Source organism: Thrips palmi, unplaced genomic scaffold (assembly GCF_012932325.1).
Source record: "Thrips palmi isolate BJ-2018 unplaced genomic scaffold, TpBJ-2018v1 HiC_scaffold_12, whole genome shotgun sequence".
Taxonomy (NCBI): Eukaryota; Metazoa; Arthropoda; class Insecta; order Thysanoptera; family Thripidae; genus Thrips; species Thrips palmi.
Window position 1 is genome coordinate 12,854,079 of NW_023144623.1, and position 17,924 is coordinate 12,872,002.

Here is a 17,924-nt window from a genome sequence, read left to right on the forward strand (position 1 = left end):
AGCAGAGCAAAAGTTTTATAGCTTTCGAATGCCCATTTCACCGGAACCCTCCATACCAATAATTAAAATATTTTCAATGAGTTAAAATTCAAGCAAATTCCAAACAATTTTTTTTTGGCAAATTTTCGGCTGGCGTCGGAAAATGCTGATTCGTACCCACCGGACGTCGCCATAACCCTCCTCCTCATTTTCATCCCAGGATTCTCGCCTCCGGGCCGCGGGAATAGGTTGGGGGCCTTGGAGAGGGCCTTGGCTCTGCCTTGGCTAGGCCAGGAATAGGGTCAGATGAAGACGACCAGAAGAGGGACATCGAGCGGCCAGCCGGACCGGTGGGGGGGGGGGGGGACGTCCTGGTCCAGTCGGATGGAGTGTCCGGCGGAGGTAGCGGCCAGCAGGGAATGGCGGGGAAGGCAGGCTGCTGGGCCCGGCCCTGCCAGCGGCGCCACAACAACATCACGCTCCAGGAACCCCGCGGCCCTCCCAACCCTCCTCCTCTCTCGCTCCGACAGCCCCGCGTGGCTCCGCGGCTCCGCAGCCCCACGGCTCCGCAGCCTCGTGTAGCCAGTCCTGTTGAGGACGGGCAGCCGGTAGCCGAGCCAGCATCTCGGGAATCGCGGCGCGGACGCCGTCCCGGACAGTCGCGCGTCTCGCTGATCGAGGCCGGTGCGCGTGTGTGCGTGCGCGAGTGTGCGCGTGTGTGTGTGCCTGTGTGTGCGTGTGTCATGTTGGCCGCGGCCACCGCCAAGTCGAGGATTACCCTACGTCACCCCTAGCCGCGCCATGACGCTCGTGGTAAGTCGAAGACGAACCGGGCGGCCGGTGTCGAACCCGCGTCCCGGCGGACGAGAAGGATCTCTCGTGGACCCGGACTCGACAGCTCCATCAATCATTCGTTTGACTTGCAGTAGTTTCGGCCAGTCGCTACAAAACGGGGACGCTTTCTGGACCATTCGAAGGCATTTAAAGTTTAATCGGCGTCGAGGAGGCTGCCAGAAAGAGAGAGAGAGAAAAAATAGGTGCTGGCACACGCGTGTTGGAAGAAAGTAAGTGAGAGATCAGGCAGAGAGAGAGGCACCGCCCCGGACGACAGTTGAACACGCCGGCACCGCCGACAGGCGGATGAAAAACCAACAATCAGACGGCCGATTCCGAACAGTGGCTTCATCGCTCTGTCTCTCTCGCACTCGTAGGGCCTCCGCATGGGCCTCCGGCGGTGCGAGAGAGACAGAGCGACAGTGTCTTCGGGATCACTCTGCAGAAACAGTGGTGCCGCGCCAGCCTGCCGAGATGGCACGCCTTCAAATTGGCTCAGATGCACAGTGGGCCAGAAGACCGGCGCAGGCGAACGAAACTCTAGACGCGTTTTGAGCTCCAGAGTCGCTAAATAGAACTCGAACCGAACGTGTGACCCCATCAATAGATTGCTCTCCGAACGAGGAATCCTGGTGGGGTCACACGTTCGATTTGAGTCCTGTTTAGTGACTCTGAAGCTCAAAACGCGCCTAGAATTTTTGCCGCCTCCACCGGTCTTCTGGTCCACTGTGAGATGGCAGCCGGCTGATTCGAGGTCCTTCGGAGCACTTCGGGTATCGATACCCGTCGTCCTTTCCAGATGCGCACTTTGCTTTGGTGATGTCGAGCAGTGCAAACGCAGTGCTGTGGAGAGTCCGATGCCAAGTGAGCATGTTCTTTCCAGGACCACTTCGTTACACTATGCTGATAACTTCATTACGGGGGATCCAATTTAGACGCGGATGATTGCTACAAGCTCTCGAGCATGAAATAACGAACGCCAGAAAATCAATCTTGAGTGCATAGGTCTACATTGGCGCTCGCGGGAAGACGCGCGTTTGGCTTTACCTCACGCAAAAAGGAACCAATATGTGTAAACGACATTTCCATATCAAAGCCACAAGAACGACGGCGGGAAAAAGTGAGGATAGAAAACTGTTGATAGCCGCTGGCTTGTTATCACTCGCATCCTCCTCGCCTTTTACACTGCAAAGCCTTATGGCAACGCAATGGGCGCTTATCTCGCACCCTTTCGCTCGGCCGGGGCGCCGAGGCGTGTCGCTCCGTCTCTCTCGCACCCCCGCGGGACGCGCGGGCCGCCCCACGAGTGCGAGAGAGACGGAGCGCCGGCGAAGTGGCGGGTAGGCTGCGCCGCAACACCCGGCGGCTCGGCGGGGCGGCCCACCCTGGCGTTCGCGGGCGCTCCGGCGCACAGTGGGCCAGAAGACCAGTGGAGGAGGACGAAACTCTAGACGCGTTTTGAGCTCCAGAGTCGCTAAATGGAACTCGAACCGAACGTGTGACCCCACCAATGGATTCCTCGTCCGGAGAGCAATCCAGAGTCGCTAAATGGAACTGTGCGGCGCGGAGGAATGCACGCGTCGCAATCCCACGCGCCGGAGGACTTTCTGGTGCGAACCTTACGGGCAGCGTGGGGTGTTTGCAAGGCCGATGCACTGGTAGTGACACTGCAGTGCGTGCCCTTCGGTTGGTGGAGTGTGCGGACAGACGGACGGACAGACAGGCGCAGCCCGTCCCTGGAATTCGGTAAACGCGTTGGCTCCCCGAAGTGACATGAGAGAGCAAGGCTGCGGCCGGCTGCCGCTTCTCCAGGTTCTCCTCTCTGGTCGGTCTGAATACCGGCAACCGGAACCACCTTGCCCCAGGCCAGGAGCCGGCCGCGCCGAGCCGAGCCCTGGACGACGGCGATGACGACGACGTCAGCAGGCCGAACAGTGCGTGCTTTCGACGCTCTGTCTCTGCCGCACTCACGGGGCGGCCCGCTGGGTGCGAGAGAGACAGCCTGTCCTGGATTCGGCCTGATACGGCGCGCATCCAGCCACTCATCGCCGCCTTTGCCAGTGCACTAGAACCAAATCCACGGCCAGCCGCTGGAAAGCGGCAAGCAGCTCGCTCCATTACGGCCCGTAAAATGGAGTCCGCGGCGCCGGGGATCGAACCCCGGTCCCCGGGCAAGCCGCGCGTGGAATCCGCAATGCTTCCGGTGCAGAGGTCGGCGTCGTGACTGAGAAAGGGCATCGCCGGCGGCGCGGCCCAGCCGAGTGCCCCGCGAGACCAACACCCTCGCGGCGGTCGCGTCGACGGCGTCCCCGCGGCGACGGCCACGACGGCGAGCCGACGGCCAGGCCGCGCACCGCGGGGCGACTCCCTCTCAAATTTTCACCGCCGGCGCCCTCATCCAGCAGACAGATCTCGAACGGCGCTCTGTCTCCCTCGCACCCCGAGGGGGCGCCCCGTGAGTGCGAGGGAGACAGCGTGCCGAGCCCGTCGGTGCTGCCCGTCTTGCTCTCGGCGCCGCGCGTGTGCGGTTTGAACCTGTCCCCGGGCCATCTCGTCGACTACGTACCAACCGGTGCCGGCGGCGACGCGGCGACGCCCGCGGCGAGCGTTTTAATGTCCTCATCGTGTCGGATCAGTCAGCAGCAGCAGACAACGACGGCGGCACTGCCAGCCAAAAAAACAACAACAATAAAATAGTCTTTTGCCAAATTTATCGATGATTTTTTAAGGCGGTAGTTGACTGCTGATCGGGAGCGCTGTGGGAGAAAGGCCACCCTCGTGCTCGGCCCGTCAGCCTAGCGACGAGTTGTCTCGCCGCTTTGTCTCTCTCGCGCCCCCACGGGATGCCCCATGAGTGCGAGAGAGACAACGAAGTGCAGTCGGCAAGTCGTCGGCACCTGCTTCCCCTGCTCCGCCCGCGAGTGGCCGCCGACACGTCCTCATCGGTTGCGCTACCGCGGCTATCGCGCAGTCTCTCTCGCACCCGTCGCGGGCAGTCCCGCGAGAGAGAGAGACGGCACCACACTGGAAGGTGATGAGTCCGGAATGAAGCGGACTAACGAGGAGGGGGCGATCACGGCGCCATTCATCCGTCTTGATGGAGTCGCGACCGGATTCCGAGGCGCGCGAACTTAGCGCTCGTTTAGCCTGTGTGTGTTGTGTGTGTGTGTGTGTGTGTGTGTGTGTGTGTGTGTGTGTGTGTGCTTTCATATCCTGTTTCCGTACAAGGGCACTTGCAGCGGTGTGATGCATGGCACTCGTCATCGGCTTCGTCCGATCGATATAGTGGCGGCGTTAGTGTCCATCGGCCGGGCGCAGTTTGTCTACTTTACAATAACGGTTATGGCCCGGCCTGTCAGCCTGTCTGTCTGGCTGCCCATCCGCGAGGAGTCAGGTCCAACAGTGTGCCTCCTCCTCCGCTGTATTCAGATGCCAGCGGCCCCCGCCAAGCCGTGCCACCCCGAGCTGCTCAACCGTAGACACGATCCTGGTGTGTGGTCTCTTATGGAATCGCCATGTCCGATATCCGCGGCTCATACTGCCCGTCTGCACATCTTTCCTTCCTGTGTGTGTGTGTGTGTGTGTGTGTGTGTGTGTGTGTGTGTGCGCGCGCGCGCTCTGGGTTGGGCCGGCCAAGGGAATGACCGCCGGCTGGTCTGCGCCGAAGCGGAGGCTGTGGCGGCAGCGGTAGCGAAAGTGTGCTCTAATAGGTAGGTGTGTAGCAGGTTTTCACTGCCCCTGCCCCCCTCTCGTATCACACACACACACACACACACACACACACACACACACACACCTACACACACACACACGAGAGGCGTGCGCCCAGGTGCAGAAGCGGTCGGTCATATTGCCGGTGGGGGGGAGGGGGGGGTGTCCGTGATGCCGCGGGATGGAGAGGAGTTCGGAAAAGTAGTATTGTTCGAAGAGTGGAGTTGTTTAAAATCGCAATACGTGCCGGGGAAGGGGGAAGGGACTAGAAGGGAGATGATGTGAGGGGAGCCCGGCGGATGCCCAATCAGTTTCAAGATCCGCGTGTGAAACGTGCTGCACGGTTAGACTTGGTCCTGAAAGATTCAGGACCGTAACGCGTCCCTGAGGTAGCCGGACACCCGTTTCCAGGACGGGAGTGGCGAAATTCAACCAGTTTGCCGTTTGGTCCTGGAAACGGGTGTCATTGGCGACGTTTGTCACCCGTTTCCAGGACGGTTCGGAATGTTTGGGGCTCTCGGTCCTGGAAACGAGTCTCGGCGGGCCCAAGACGCCGAAGTAAGACCAGTTCGCACCTGGTAGCTTGCACACTGAACTACATTGTACCGCTGGGCAATGATGCGCCATTCCCGCAGTGCGTTTCATGGAAAAAATCGGCAGCAAAAAGTGGCAATACGAAAGTCTCAAGGAGACCCGCCGATCAGCTTCGGTGTTCTTATGGGAACCGGGCCTTCATCCGACGCATCCCTGCCGCGCAATTCGACAGATTAGTGGAGTTCGTATTGGGCTGGCCCACCCGAAGTGCGCGCGGTTTCTGTGGTACAGTGAGAGTCCAGATTCAGAGGCCTTACCTCAGAGGGGTCACATTGGGTATTTGAACCCGCGACCCCGAGTGCCGAGTCTAGTCAACTCCTCTACCCTGACCGCTCAGCCACCGAACCAGCTTGTCGGCGGCGATGTCGCAACTCCTCTTGAGCTGCCGTTCGAGAAATCTGGTCCCGAAAAAAGGGTACCTAGAGCGGTCTCGAACCCGGGACCTGCCGCTTCCCACATCATGCTCTTAACCACTGAGCCACCGAGATGCCATGGCACCCGCCGTGCCTGCGCAGGTACCCAATCTTCTGTGGATATACCTCCCCAAGCAATTGGTCGCCGAAAAAATTGTGTATACTACCAGTCCCGAACCCGGGACCTCCCGCTTCCCGCGACATGCTCTTAACCACTGAGCCACCGGGACGCCATGGCACCCGCCATGCCTGCGCAGGTACCCAATCTTCTCTGGATATACCCCCCAAGCAATTGGTCGCCGAAAAAATTGTGTATACTACCGGTCCCGAACCCGGGACCTGCCGCTTCCCACATCATGCTCTTTACCACTGAGCTACCGGAAGACCATGGTGCTCGCTCTGCCAGCGCTGGTACTCAATCCTCTCCGGATAGACCTCCTCAAGAAGTTTGTTGCCGTTGCCGAAAAATTTGATCATGGCACTAGTCTTGAACCCGAGACCTGCCAGTCAGGAACGGAGCACTCTAACCACTGCGCCACCAGTTTGCTATGAGCGCCGCTCTCCTAGCGCCGAACTTATAATTTGTCCAGCATCAAGCAAGATGGGTGGCTATTCAAGTTTGGCGCGAGGTGGGTGGCGTGCATAGCAACCTGATAGCGCAGTGGTTAGAGTGCTCCGTTCCTGACTGGCAGGTCTCGGGTTCAAGACTAGTGCCATGATCAAATTTTTCGGCAACGGCAACAAACTTCTTGAGGAGGTCTATCCGGAGAGGATTGAGTACCAGCGCTGGCAGAGCGAGCACCATGGTCCTCCGGTAGCTCAGTGGTAAAGAGCATGATGTGGGAAGCGGCAGGTCCCGGGTTCGGGACCGGTAGTATACACAATTTTTTCGGCGACCAATTGCTTGGGGGGTATATCCAGAGAAGATTGGGTACCTGCGCAGGCATGGCGGGTGCCATGGCGTCCCGGTGGCTCAGTGGTTAAGAGCATGTCGCGGGAAGCGGGAGGTCCCGGGTTCGGGACTGGTAGTTGCTGAGCGAAGCGAAGCACCCTGTTTGGGATTTTGAATAGCTCATTTGTCCGACCCCCCCCCTGATACCTTTAGTTTACAAGAGGTATCTTCCTCTGTTTATTTTTACTATATTCATATGCGTATACATAGTCGAAGCTCCATAGTCCAAGCTCTATAGTTCAAGCTCTATAGTCCAAGCTCCATAGTCCAAACTCTATAGTCCAAGCTCTATAGTCCAAGCTCCATAGTCCAAACTCTATAGTCCAAGCTCCATAGTCCAAGCTCCATAGTCCAAGCTCCATAGTCTAAGCTCCATAGTCCATATTCTATAGTCCAAGCTCAATAGTCCAAGCTCCATAGTCGTACGCCAAGCTTCATAGGCCATTTAGTTTGAGAATAAGATCTGTCGCGAGTAGGGTATGATCTTTCGCGAGGAGAGGAAGATCTGTCACGAGCCCGTTAGGTTAGGTTAGGATTGGTTGGATCATTTAGTTTGAGAATAAGATCGGTCGAGAGTAGGGAAAGATCTGTCACGAGTAGAGAAAGATCTGTCACGAGCCCGTTAGGTTAGGTTAGGTTTGGTTGGACCATTTAGTTTGAGAATAAAATCTGTCGAGAGTAGGGTAAGATCTGTCACGAGTAGAGTAAGATCTGTCACGAGCCCGTTAGGTTAGGTTAGGATTGGTTGGATCATTTAGTTTGAGAATAAGATCGGTCGAGAGTAGGGAAAGATCTGTCACGAGTAGAGAAAGATCTGTCACGAGCCCGTTAGGTTAGGTTAGGTTTGGTTGGACCATTTAGTTTGAGAATAAAATCTGTCGAGAGTAGGGTAAGATCTGTCACGAGTAGAGTAAGATCTGTCACGAGCCCGTTAGGTTAGGTTAGGATTGGTTGGAACATTTAGTTTTAGATTATTAAATAGCCTTCCGTCGATTCAAGGAGAAACCAACCATTGCCGAATCACAATCCTTTGCGCAAAAGCATACTTCCTGGCTATCACCCCCCAAAAAGAAAAGAGGCTCATTTTCAAAATAAACACATCCAAATTTACAACTGATGAAAATGCATTACCATCTCCAGCAGAATCCAGCTTAGCATCGAGGCCGAAGGCCTTCCCCTGGCTAGTATACACAATTTTTTCGGCGACCAATTGCTTGGGGAGGTATATCCACAGAAGATTGGGTACCTGCGCAGGCACGGCGGGTGCCATGGCATCTCGGTGGCTCAGTGGTTAAGAGCATGATGTGGGAAGCGGCAGGTCCCGGGTTCGAGACCGCTCTAGGTACCCTTTTTTCGGGACCAGATTTCTCGAACGGCAGCTCAAGAGGAGTTGCGACATCGCCGCCGACAAGCTGGTTCGGTGGCTGAGCGGTCAGGGTAGAGGAGTTGACTAGACTCGGCACTCGGGGTCGCGGGTTCAAATACCCAATGTGACCCCTCTGAGGTAAGGCCTCTGAATCTGGACTCTCACTGTACCACAGAAACCGCGCGCACTTCGGGTGGGCCAGCCCAATACGAACTCCACTAATCTGTCGAATTGCGCGGCAGGGATGCGTCGGATGAAGGCCCGGTTCCCATAAGAACACCGAAGCTGATCGGCGGGTCTCCTTGAGACTTTCGTATTGCCACTTTTTGCTGCCGATTTTTTCCATGAAACGCACTGCGGGAATGGCGCATCATTGCCCAGCGGTACAATGTAGTTCAGTGTGCAAGCTACCAGGTGCGAACTGGTCTTACTTCGGCGTCTTGGGCCCGCCGAGACTCGTTTCCAGGACCGAGAGCCCCAAACATTCCGAACCGTCCTGGAAACGGGTGACAAACGTCGCCAATGACACCCGTTTCCAGGACCAAACGGCAAACTGGTTGAATTTCGCCACTCCCGTCCTGGAAACGGGTGTCCGGCTACCTCAGGGACGCGTTACGGTCCTGAATCTTTCAGGACCAAGTCTAACCGTGTGAGCAGTGGCGTAGTGACGGGGGGGAATTCCCACTCCCCACTTAATCTGCACTCATATGAAAGTAAAGGGTGTCCAGCTTCGCGCAGCCTCTGACCCCTACTTTTTCTTTGACATTTTCGCCTCTAATCTCCCCCCCCCCTCCTCCCCTCCCCCTTCCACTCCACCTGTGGCAGAAGTCCGGACTGGCTGCACCACCACGAGGCGACGCGATTAGTCATCGGGGCGAAACGCGAGTGAAAAGTAAAGCCGCGTTCGGCCAACACACACACACACACACACACACACACACACACACACACACACACACACGGCGCCCAGTCATACCGCGCGCGCGAATCAAGATAACAGAGAGAGTGTAACACACACGCGCGCGCCGCCCTTGCGTCATACGCCTTCTTCGACCACCGGACCTGCAGCCCGCGGCAGCGCGGAGGAAAACAAAACATGGGGCCAAAAACGCTTCCTGGACCGCAGGAGTGCCAAAAGTGAATCAAAACATTATCCGCGTGCAAACTGCAAGTGCCGCCGCTTTGCTAATACCGCTTCTACTTCCTCTGTCTCTTCTTCTTCTCTTCCTTCTGCTTCTTCTTCTGCCTCTTCTTCTTGTACCCTGTTAAAAAATTGAATAAATCAAAAATCAAATCAAAAATCTTCTTCTTCTTCTTCTTCTTCTTCTTCTTCTTCTTCTTCTTCTTTCTTCTTCTTCTTCTTCTTCTTCTTGGAACAAGACACACTACACGAGACAGTGGCTACTTCTTTTCCGGTTCCGCCACATCCTCCATCCATTAAGGTGTGTGCTGTGCACGGCGTGAAATGAATGCGGGGGTGGGCTGGTGTGTGTGTGTGTGTGTGTGTGTGTGTGTGTGTGTGTGTGTGTGTGTGTGTGTGTGTGTGTGTGTGTGTGTGTAAGTGTTCGTTAAGCCCGTTCCCACGCGGCGGGGATCCACTGGTGTGTGTGTGTGTGTGTGTGTGTGTGTGCATGTGTGTGTTTGCGTCGCCAGGCCGGATGCATCTGCAGTGTCCGCGCCGTCCAAGACGCGCCTCTCCTGGACGGAGAGTGAGCGGTGCGTACGCAGTGGTGTACACTCCAAGTACAGTAACTCACGACGCAGCCCCCGCCTGATTGGCTGGACTGGACACACTCGCAGCTTTGCAGGCCCCGTCCAGAGGGTTCGTCGCACTGCGCTGGCGGCGCTGGCGGCGCGCTGGACAAGCCGCGGTGCTCTCCGGAAGGAAGTGAGACTGCGAAATGAGCTCCCGGAGTCCGCGCGGCCACCTCCGGACGAAGCGCCGCCATGTACGGCGGCACGGTCCGGCAGAGGACTCCGGCCACTCTAGCAGGCTCCAGCAACGGCTCCGGCCCGGGAAGTGAAAAGGACAAGGACCGCGGGGGCAAACACCGCGAAAAATACGGAGAGGGTGGGCTAACACGGCGACTTCGTGGGTGTGGAGCCGTCCGATGGTAAGCGGGCGGCATTGTCATGTGTCTTGAACGCGCGCGCTGCCCCTCCCAGAGGACCCCAGGCGAGCACCGCTGGAGGTGCGAGAGAGACAGAGTGACAAGCACTGTTCGGAGCCAAAACAGGTGGAACTGACCGTTGAGGTCAATGACAGTGGGTGGGTAGAGGGACAGGCAGGCTCGGACTGGCCAGGGCAGACAGGCAGAAAAATCTGCCGGGGCCTTCGGCTTTGTGACCAGTAACGTCACAAAGTGTCAAAAAGTGATTAAATCTCCGAAAGTAGCCGTTTTTGCTGAATTTGAGCGGCCACTGTGTCCAATCTAGTTGCCGTAAAAGGCCTCCCTCGACGTCCTAGTATTCTTAAGACCCTACTCTTTCATGCCCTGTGTCGGGAAGACGTTGACCACAACGATTTTGCCTTTGACCGCAACGATTTTGGGACCAAAGTTGGTCAAAAAGTGGTCGAATCTCGGAAATTTGCTGATTTTGCTGACTTTGGGCGGCCACTGTGTCCAATCTAGTTGCCGTAAAAGGCCTCCCTCGACGTCCTAGTATTCTCAAGACCCTACTCTTTCATGCCCTGTGTCGGGAAGACGTTGACCACAACGATTTTGCCTTTGACCGCAACGATTTTGGGACCAAAGTTGGTCAAAAAGTGGTCGAATCTCGGAAATTTGCTGATTTTGCTGACTTTGGACGGCCACTGTGTCCAATCTAGTTGCCGTAAAAGGCCTCCCTCGACGTCCTAGTATTCTCAAGACCCTACTCTTTCATGCCCTGTATAGGGAAGACGTTGACCACAACGATTTTGCCTTTGACCGCAACGATTTTCCGACCAAGCTGGTCAAAATTAGTCGAATCTCGGAAATTTGCTGATTTTGCTGACTTTGAGCGGCCACTGTGTCCAATCTAGTTGCCGTAAAAGGCCTCCCTCGACGCCCTAGAATTCTTAAGACCCTACTATTTCATGTCCTGTACGGGAAGCCTATTGACCGCAACTAGTTTGGGAGCGGTAGCCTCACAAAGTTGGTCATGAAGGGTAAAAACAATGATGATCGGGGGCCTTTTGCGGTGTTATCTGCCGGGGCCTTTTGGGGGCCAGTCCGAGCCTGGGGACAGGAGGTACCCGGTCTTCTCCAGGAGGTCCAAGGGTCTCGGAAGACACTCCTCCATTCTCCGGCAAAGACCCAAAGCGTCCGATCCACTGTGCGGAGGCACCGCCCTGCTGGTGCAGTGCAGGTCAAGGAGTACACTGGAAGGGAAGGCCTCGCAGCGAGCCGAGGCTGAGGCCGAGGCCCAGGGAGGGACGTGCTTTAGGTCGGGTTTCTCTTTATGCACCCGCTGCTGCAGCAGCCCGCTAGGCGCCCCCGTCGCTCCGTCCCTCTCGCACCCTTCCGACACGCCCCGCGAGTGCGAGCACACTAAATGTTTATGTACAATTTTGTACGTGGTGATGCATAATTTTAAACTTGTGTGCCGTCGTGCATAAAATTGTGCGTGAATTTGCATAAATACATGCATTTTCACGCACAATATTATGCAAATTCCCCGCATGCACAAAATCGTGCAAGTGGCACGTACAAAATTCTACATAAACATTTAGTGTGAGAGAGACGGAGCGACGGCATTGTTCGGATTCGCCCGGCCAGTCTGTTATTGTTCCGACGTGAGGTCGCTTTCCGATCGCGACCGCGACCCTCCCGGCGCCGCTCATTCGCGGAGGACTGTCTCTCTCGCACTCCAGGGGCGGCCCGTGAGGACCCGTGGGGGTGCGAGAGAGACAGAGCGATGCAGGCACGCTGCACCTGTGCGCTATTTATGCACCAGCCACGCAAACGATTCACTGCAGAGATGGGATGCAGCTGCCTCGCAGGTGCCGCGAGCAGAGAGGGGGGAAAGGGGGGGGGGCGGCGAGTATCGATATCGATCGATCGCCTCTCGCCAGCTGGGCGTCCTGTTCACGATCCCTGTTGCGAGGTGATTCAATGCAATCTAGTTTTAATCTACCAGAAAAAGACAGAAACATCGACAACGGCGTTTTGCTGTAAAACGGGGCAGCCCTGCCGCGGGGGCACGGCGACGCCGCCGTGTCTTCAGTGAGGGAAAGGTGGCGGGCCGGCCGAAGGGCGACACTACAGTGTGTCCGCTTTCATCGCGTCTTGGCGATGTAAAGCACGGTATCGTGGTCATCGTGCGCCCCGTTGCGAGTGGGGTGGCCAGCCTGCGTGAGGTACCGTTCACCTCCGGCGCGCGCGCGCGCACAGTCCGGCGGCCGCTCTTGTTTTGTTATGACGGCACCGCGTCATACATGACGTGGTCGTCGGTTTGTGTTGTAGATTTGTAGTGTGCGCGTCGGCGTGTGTGTGTGTGTGTTCGTGTACCGCAGCCCATGCCGCTTTCATTTCCTTCCTGTCTGATGCACTGACCATGCCGGCCAACCCTAACCTATCCCGACGGCGCCAAGAAGTCTTCATTCATTCGTTTCATTCACTAGCGGCGCGACACCAGCTAATTCGCCGTTACTCAATGAAAAACAACAACAACAACAACAACTCAAGGCAGCGACCACAATCTCACGCACGCGGCGCGTGCTCGGCACGCGAGCGCCCTTTCCCGCCAATCGCGCCGTCTCTCTCGCACACTGCCCAACGCGCCGTGAGTGCGAGAGAGACAGAGGCAGGCATGCAACCCGTCCGCGATTTGGCGGCGGCACGCAACGCGCATGCCGAGCTACTCGTTACGAGGCTTGGGATTCGATTGATCGCAAGTCGATCACTGTCGATCACTGGCGCGGTGAAAACTGGAACTACCGACCCCAGCGCCATCAGCGCGCGCGCGGGAAGAATTTCCTTTTCGGTGTCTCTTTATGTTTATGGGTTTGTCGGCACCGGCCTGACGGGTGTGGGAGTTAATCCAGATTGGTCCAGCGCTGCTACTCCGTGTCCAGATTCCTCATTTGCATACCGGGGCTTGTAGCAGCTCATCGTAAAGGGCGACCGGCCGGAAAAGTATTCTTTTTAATTATTTTTTTTTGGAGGAGAAAGGGACTGTTGTGAGATTCAATAAGAGATGAGGGATTTCGGCCAAGCAGCTGATTATTGTGAACACCACTTTCCACTTGAATTCAAAAACCCACTCCCCACTGCAGCACAGGGAGGAGCGATGAAAAAAATTGTCACAGCTTTTCCTGGTAGTCGCCAACATTAATTATTTCAGAGTTGTTGCACCACCGCTGTCTGGCCGCTCGTGGGAACCAGAGGTACTACCTTTCCTTTTTCGACAGGAAAAAGAATGATTAATTCCCAGAGACAACGGCAAAGAAAACGAGAATCCGCAGAAGCCTAAAAGTGTCTGCGGGGCAGAGACAAGAACGCTTTGCAATAGCGCTGCCGGGCCAGTGCTGCGCTTCGGAAACAAGCCTGCCTGCAGGAAGATGAAGGGCGGGAGGGTCAAGAAACACTGGACTCTTCCCAGTTGCGCAATTTCTCATAGCCTTCTTGTCACGCTGCGCCCGGCCGCACTCAACGCAACAAGCCTACCACCTCGCCGTCACGAAAAACGTACATCAGGCGGCTACACCGTACCAGGCGTGCCAACCGACCGCGCGGCGAGGAGGCGGTGCTGGCGGGGCTGGCGGCCGCGGCGTGGGCCTGCGAGACGGACTGGACGTCGTCCGTCCGGGCAGTCCGGCGGATGGACTGCACCGCCACGGCACCGCCATGGCACCGCCTTTTGCAGCGAGAGGAGAGAAAGCACCGTATCTCTTCGCCCAGGGGATGATGGAGTCTGAGAGAGAGGGAGGAGCTCGCGGGAGATAATAAGTGTTAGCTCACAACGCGATGGTCGTTAGCTGCTTGGCGATGCCTGTCAATGGAGGGTGCCGCCGCACGCCACCGCGTTGCATGACCGCTCCGTCTCTCTCGCACTCGTGGGCGGCGTCCTCATGGGGTGCGAGAGAGACGGAGCGACGAGAGCCCTACTCGGAGCGACGTGCCGTCCTCGTGTTACGGAGGCGCTGGTCAAATACGGGGCTGCTCATTGGCGGCTTCTTGTTGATGTTGTTGTTGCTGCTTTTTGTTGGTGCTGCTTGTTTCCGCGTCGTGTGTTTGACGTTGCAAAAGTACTGTAGACGCACTGCAGTTGCCCATTGTTGTCTGGTACTTACCTTGCCTTCGATGAGAGTGAAATGAGCCGTCGATACCCCGCGCAGAGTTGGTGAGCAATGTTGTTTACCATCGGGCATCAGAGGGCCTCGTCGGTCTCTGCGTCTCTTTCTAGCACGCTGGTGTCTGAGTGGCTTCACCCGCTGATTCACTGATTGGCACTATCGGGGACAGCGAAGTGAACTGACTCGACCCGTCGCTACCCCTCGCGCGAGGGGCTCCTGATGGCGGTGGCAGAGAGACTCTCTCGCGCGAGGGGTAGCGACGGTTCGATGACGCCCTGGGTCTGGGCGTTTGTCAGTGCGGTTTGTTGACCCTTTTGTTTGTGTGTTGCAGGGGGGCGTGCTGGGCCAGGTGCTGGGGCTGGCCGTGCTGGGCGTGGCGCTGACCGGCTGGCCAGGCGGCGGACCTGGGCCCGGAGCGCTGGCACTACCGTAAGCATCGCCAATCCGCGGCGAAGATGAATCAAACCTAAGCAGCAACAAGGCGCAATCAGGGAGATAGGGACGGCGGTGCACAGTGGGCTAGAAGACCGGTGGAGGCGGCCAAAACTCTAGACGCGTTTTGAGCTCCAGAGTCGCTAAATGGGACTCCGTACCGAACGTGTGACCCCACCAATGGATTGCGCTCCGAACGAGGAATCCATTGGTGGGGTCACACGTTCGGTTCGAGACAGCGACTCTGGAGCTCAAAACGCGTCCTGAGTTTTGGCCGCCTCCACGGTCTTCTGGCCCACTGTGCGGTGTTTTGAAGGATGCGCCGGCGCGGCTTGCGCGCTCTGCACTTTCACTGTGCCGTGCATCCCTGGCGTCCCTACACGGGGAATCGGCCGTGTGCTGCATCAGATTTCGAGGCTGCACATGCAACAAGGGCTCGGCTCGGCTCGACGCGACGTGACCGCGCCTCCGTCACGACGTGACGGGCTTGCCGCGCGACGAGGACGAATGCACCTTCGTCGGGGTTGCACGATATTGAGTCACAAAATGGTGGCAACTTGGCGGTTCATTCCGCTGTAGTTCCGGTCGGAACCATCCGGATAGATTAAGTTAACCTTACTGAAAGTCAGCATTTTCTTTGTTTGATGTACATTTTCTTTTGATTTGTCTTTAAAACTGTGCTGAAAGTAGCGAGACGCGGCGACACGAAAACAAAGAAAAACCGGAGCGTGTGACAAAGCAGCAGACAGCCCTGAGGGGCCTAAAGGCTGCGCCTAAAGGCGGCCCGCCCGCCTCGTTGAGGAGGTGGCATTCGTCACGAGGCTTGCCGGGCCTGGCAGGCATAACGCCGATGTTCCCCTTTTCGGGGCTCGGGCCGCTTGCGCGCTTGCGCCACGCGTCACCTGGCTCCGGACATCGTCGCTCTGTCTCTCTCGCGCTCGCGGGGCGCCGCCAAGGGGTGCGAGAGAGACGGTGGCGCGCCGAGACGCCGTTCGGAACGGCCCGCTCTGCAGGCCTAGGCGGCCGTCGGCAGCGGCCCATTGCGCGGATCGGCACGGAACGAAAGAGCAGGACGAACCGAATAAAGAGCAAAGAGGCGGGAAAATGGTGGGAAATGGCGGAAAAAGGGAGGAAAACCTACAGCACCGTCATCTCGCGGCGCAAAGCGGTGCTGCTGGCAGTCAAGGCCGTTAAGGCGGCCATAGACAAAGGCGCCCTGCCTGCAGCTCCTGTCGCGTCGCTCTGTCTCGCTCGCTCTCACGAGGCGTCCCGCGAGGGTGCGAGAGAGAAGGAGCGACGGCCTGCCGCTCCACGTCGTGGCCGTTACCGACACGTACCGCGCGGTCGTCACTCAGACTGGCGGCGAAAGCTGTCGCGGCACTTCCGGTCACTTCCGGGCAGCGTCGCCCTGCATCACAGGGTACGAGCAGCGCACAGTGGAGGCGGTCAAAACAACAGACGCGTTTTGAGCTCCAGCGTCGCTGAACGGGACTCGAATCGAGCGTGTGACCCCACCAATGGATTCCTCGTTCGGAGAGCAATCCATTGGTGGGGTCACACGTTCGGTTCGAGCCCTATTTAGCGACTCTGGAGCTCGAAACGCGTCTTTGGCTTTGGCGGCGTAGTCATTCCTTTCTGTCCTGCCGCAGCATGGCGGACCACGTCCACGTGGTGCACCGCGGCGTGGTCCCGGCCGCGCTGCCCCGCCAGCTGCAGCCACTCGTGTTCCCGCGCCGCCGCGTGCACATCCTGGACCCGCGGACGGCGCTCAACCTGGTGCAGGCGCACGAGAGCCGACGGCGGCGCGGCTCTAAGAGGCCGCCGCCGTACTACCGCGGCCCGCCCCGGGGACCGCCGCGGCCACGCTGGAAGGGCCCCCCCAAGCGCAGGGGCCACGGCGGGCCGCGCGACAAGCCGTGGGCACAGGTAAGGCAACGGCATCACCATCACCAACAACAAGATTTACCAAAATTTCTAATCATGAATTTCTAATTTTGCAGCAGGCGACCCGCGGCAGCAGCCCCGCCGCCACCAGGGTGCGGTACCGCGGCTCCAAGAAGTCCAAGAAGTCCAAGACCGCCAAGAAGTCGCGGCCGCAGCTGCCCACCTACGCGGACGGCTACGCCGAGGACGACGACCTGCGGCTGGACGACGAGCCCGAGCCCGAGGAGGACCGGCCCCGGAAGAAGACCAAGTCGACCAGCAAGCTGCAGCAGCAGGAGACGGGCTACCCCAAGGGCTGGGGCCCGGACGGCGGCTACCGGGTGCCCGCGCCGCAGTACCCGCCCTACGGCACCGACGAGGAGGAGCCGGGCACCGGCCACCTTGACCTGGAGGAGCGCTTCATCAACCAGCACAATCAGTTCTACCGCCACGGCTACCCGGGGGACAGCTCCGAGAGCGCGCCCGCCTCCACGCAGAGCAAGCGGCACAACAAGCCGGGACCCGGCCTCGCCCCCGGCCTCTACGAGGACGAGGAGATCGAGCTGGCCGAGAACTCGGACGACTTCGACGGCGGCCTCGCCGCCTCGTCACACTCCACGCGGCAGACGTCGTACCGGCGGCCCAGCAAGACGAGGTAAGTGCTCCCTCACGTCATCATTTTGTTCGACAGTGCAGTGCACCCCTGAACCGGTCGCCTCTGCCGCAGGTACTCGCTGCACGACGGCACGCTGCACGACGCGGACGACTCGAGCAGGGAGAGCGAGTACCGGCGGCCGTCGTACAGCGGCAAGGCGCGCAAGAAGCCCAAGCAGCCCGGCGACAGCAAGCGCCATCAGAGCATGTACCACGCCAAGTTCCGCGGCGAGCAGCAGGACGACCGCACCCTGTCGGCGGCCAACTTCAACTACGAGCTGTCCGGCGCCGCCTCGGAGACGGCCACCAGGCACACCAGCGCCGGCCAGGGCGGCCACCAGGGCGGCCACCAGGGCGGCAACCACCGGCCGGCGCACGACGAGCAGGCCGTCAGCGACGTGCGGACGGCCGACTCCAACTTCTTCCGCACCAGGAAGCCGCAGTACTGGGGCTGAGGCAGCACGCCGACGACCGCGCCGTCCGGGGGAGGCGACTCTGCACTCGGATGACTCTGTGTCGCCGCCGCCAAGCCGCCCTCGGGGCCGCCGCCGCCCCAGAGATGTTTCCTCAGAGTGGCCAACTGCTGGCGACTGCTGGCGGCTGCAGCGCCTTCAAGCCTCGTTCGCCTAGAGTCTCCCCCTCCCGTTGGCGACCCTGGAGGACGGCTGGGCATTTTTCGGCCCCACTTCACGGCGGCCACGCACTGCTTGCCGTCGCGGAACAATTTCATTACGGTCTCTGATTACTATTTATTTGAGGTAAATTATTGTTTTGACGACGCGCCAC

General features: G+C 58.4%; 1 protein-coding gene across 1 annotated transcript; it reads left to right on the forward strand.

The window, feature by feature from the left end:
• The first annotated feature begins 634 nt into the window (after window positions 1–634).
• LOC117640248 lies at window positions 635–17,593 on the forward strand. The gene is made up of 5 exons (XM_034376584.1): window positions 635–792; window positions 14,461–14,558; window positions 16,211–16,487; window positions 16,565–17,139; window positions 17,212–17,593. The coding sequence occupies exons 1-5, from the start codon at window positions 781–783 to the stop codon at window positions 17,591–17,593; spliced, it is 1,344 nt and encodes a 447-aa protein (XP_034232475.1). The 5' UTR covers window positions 635–780.
• Window positions 17,594–17,924: the final 331 nt, after the last annotated feature.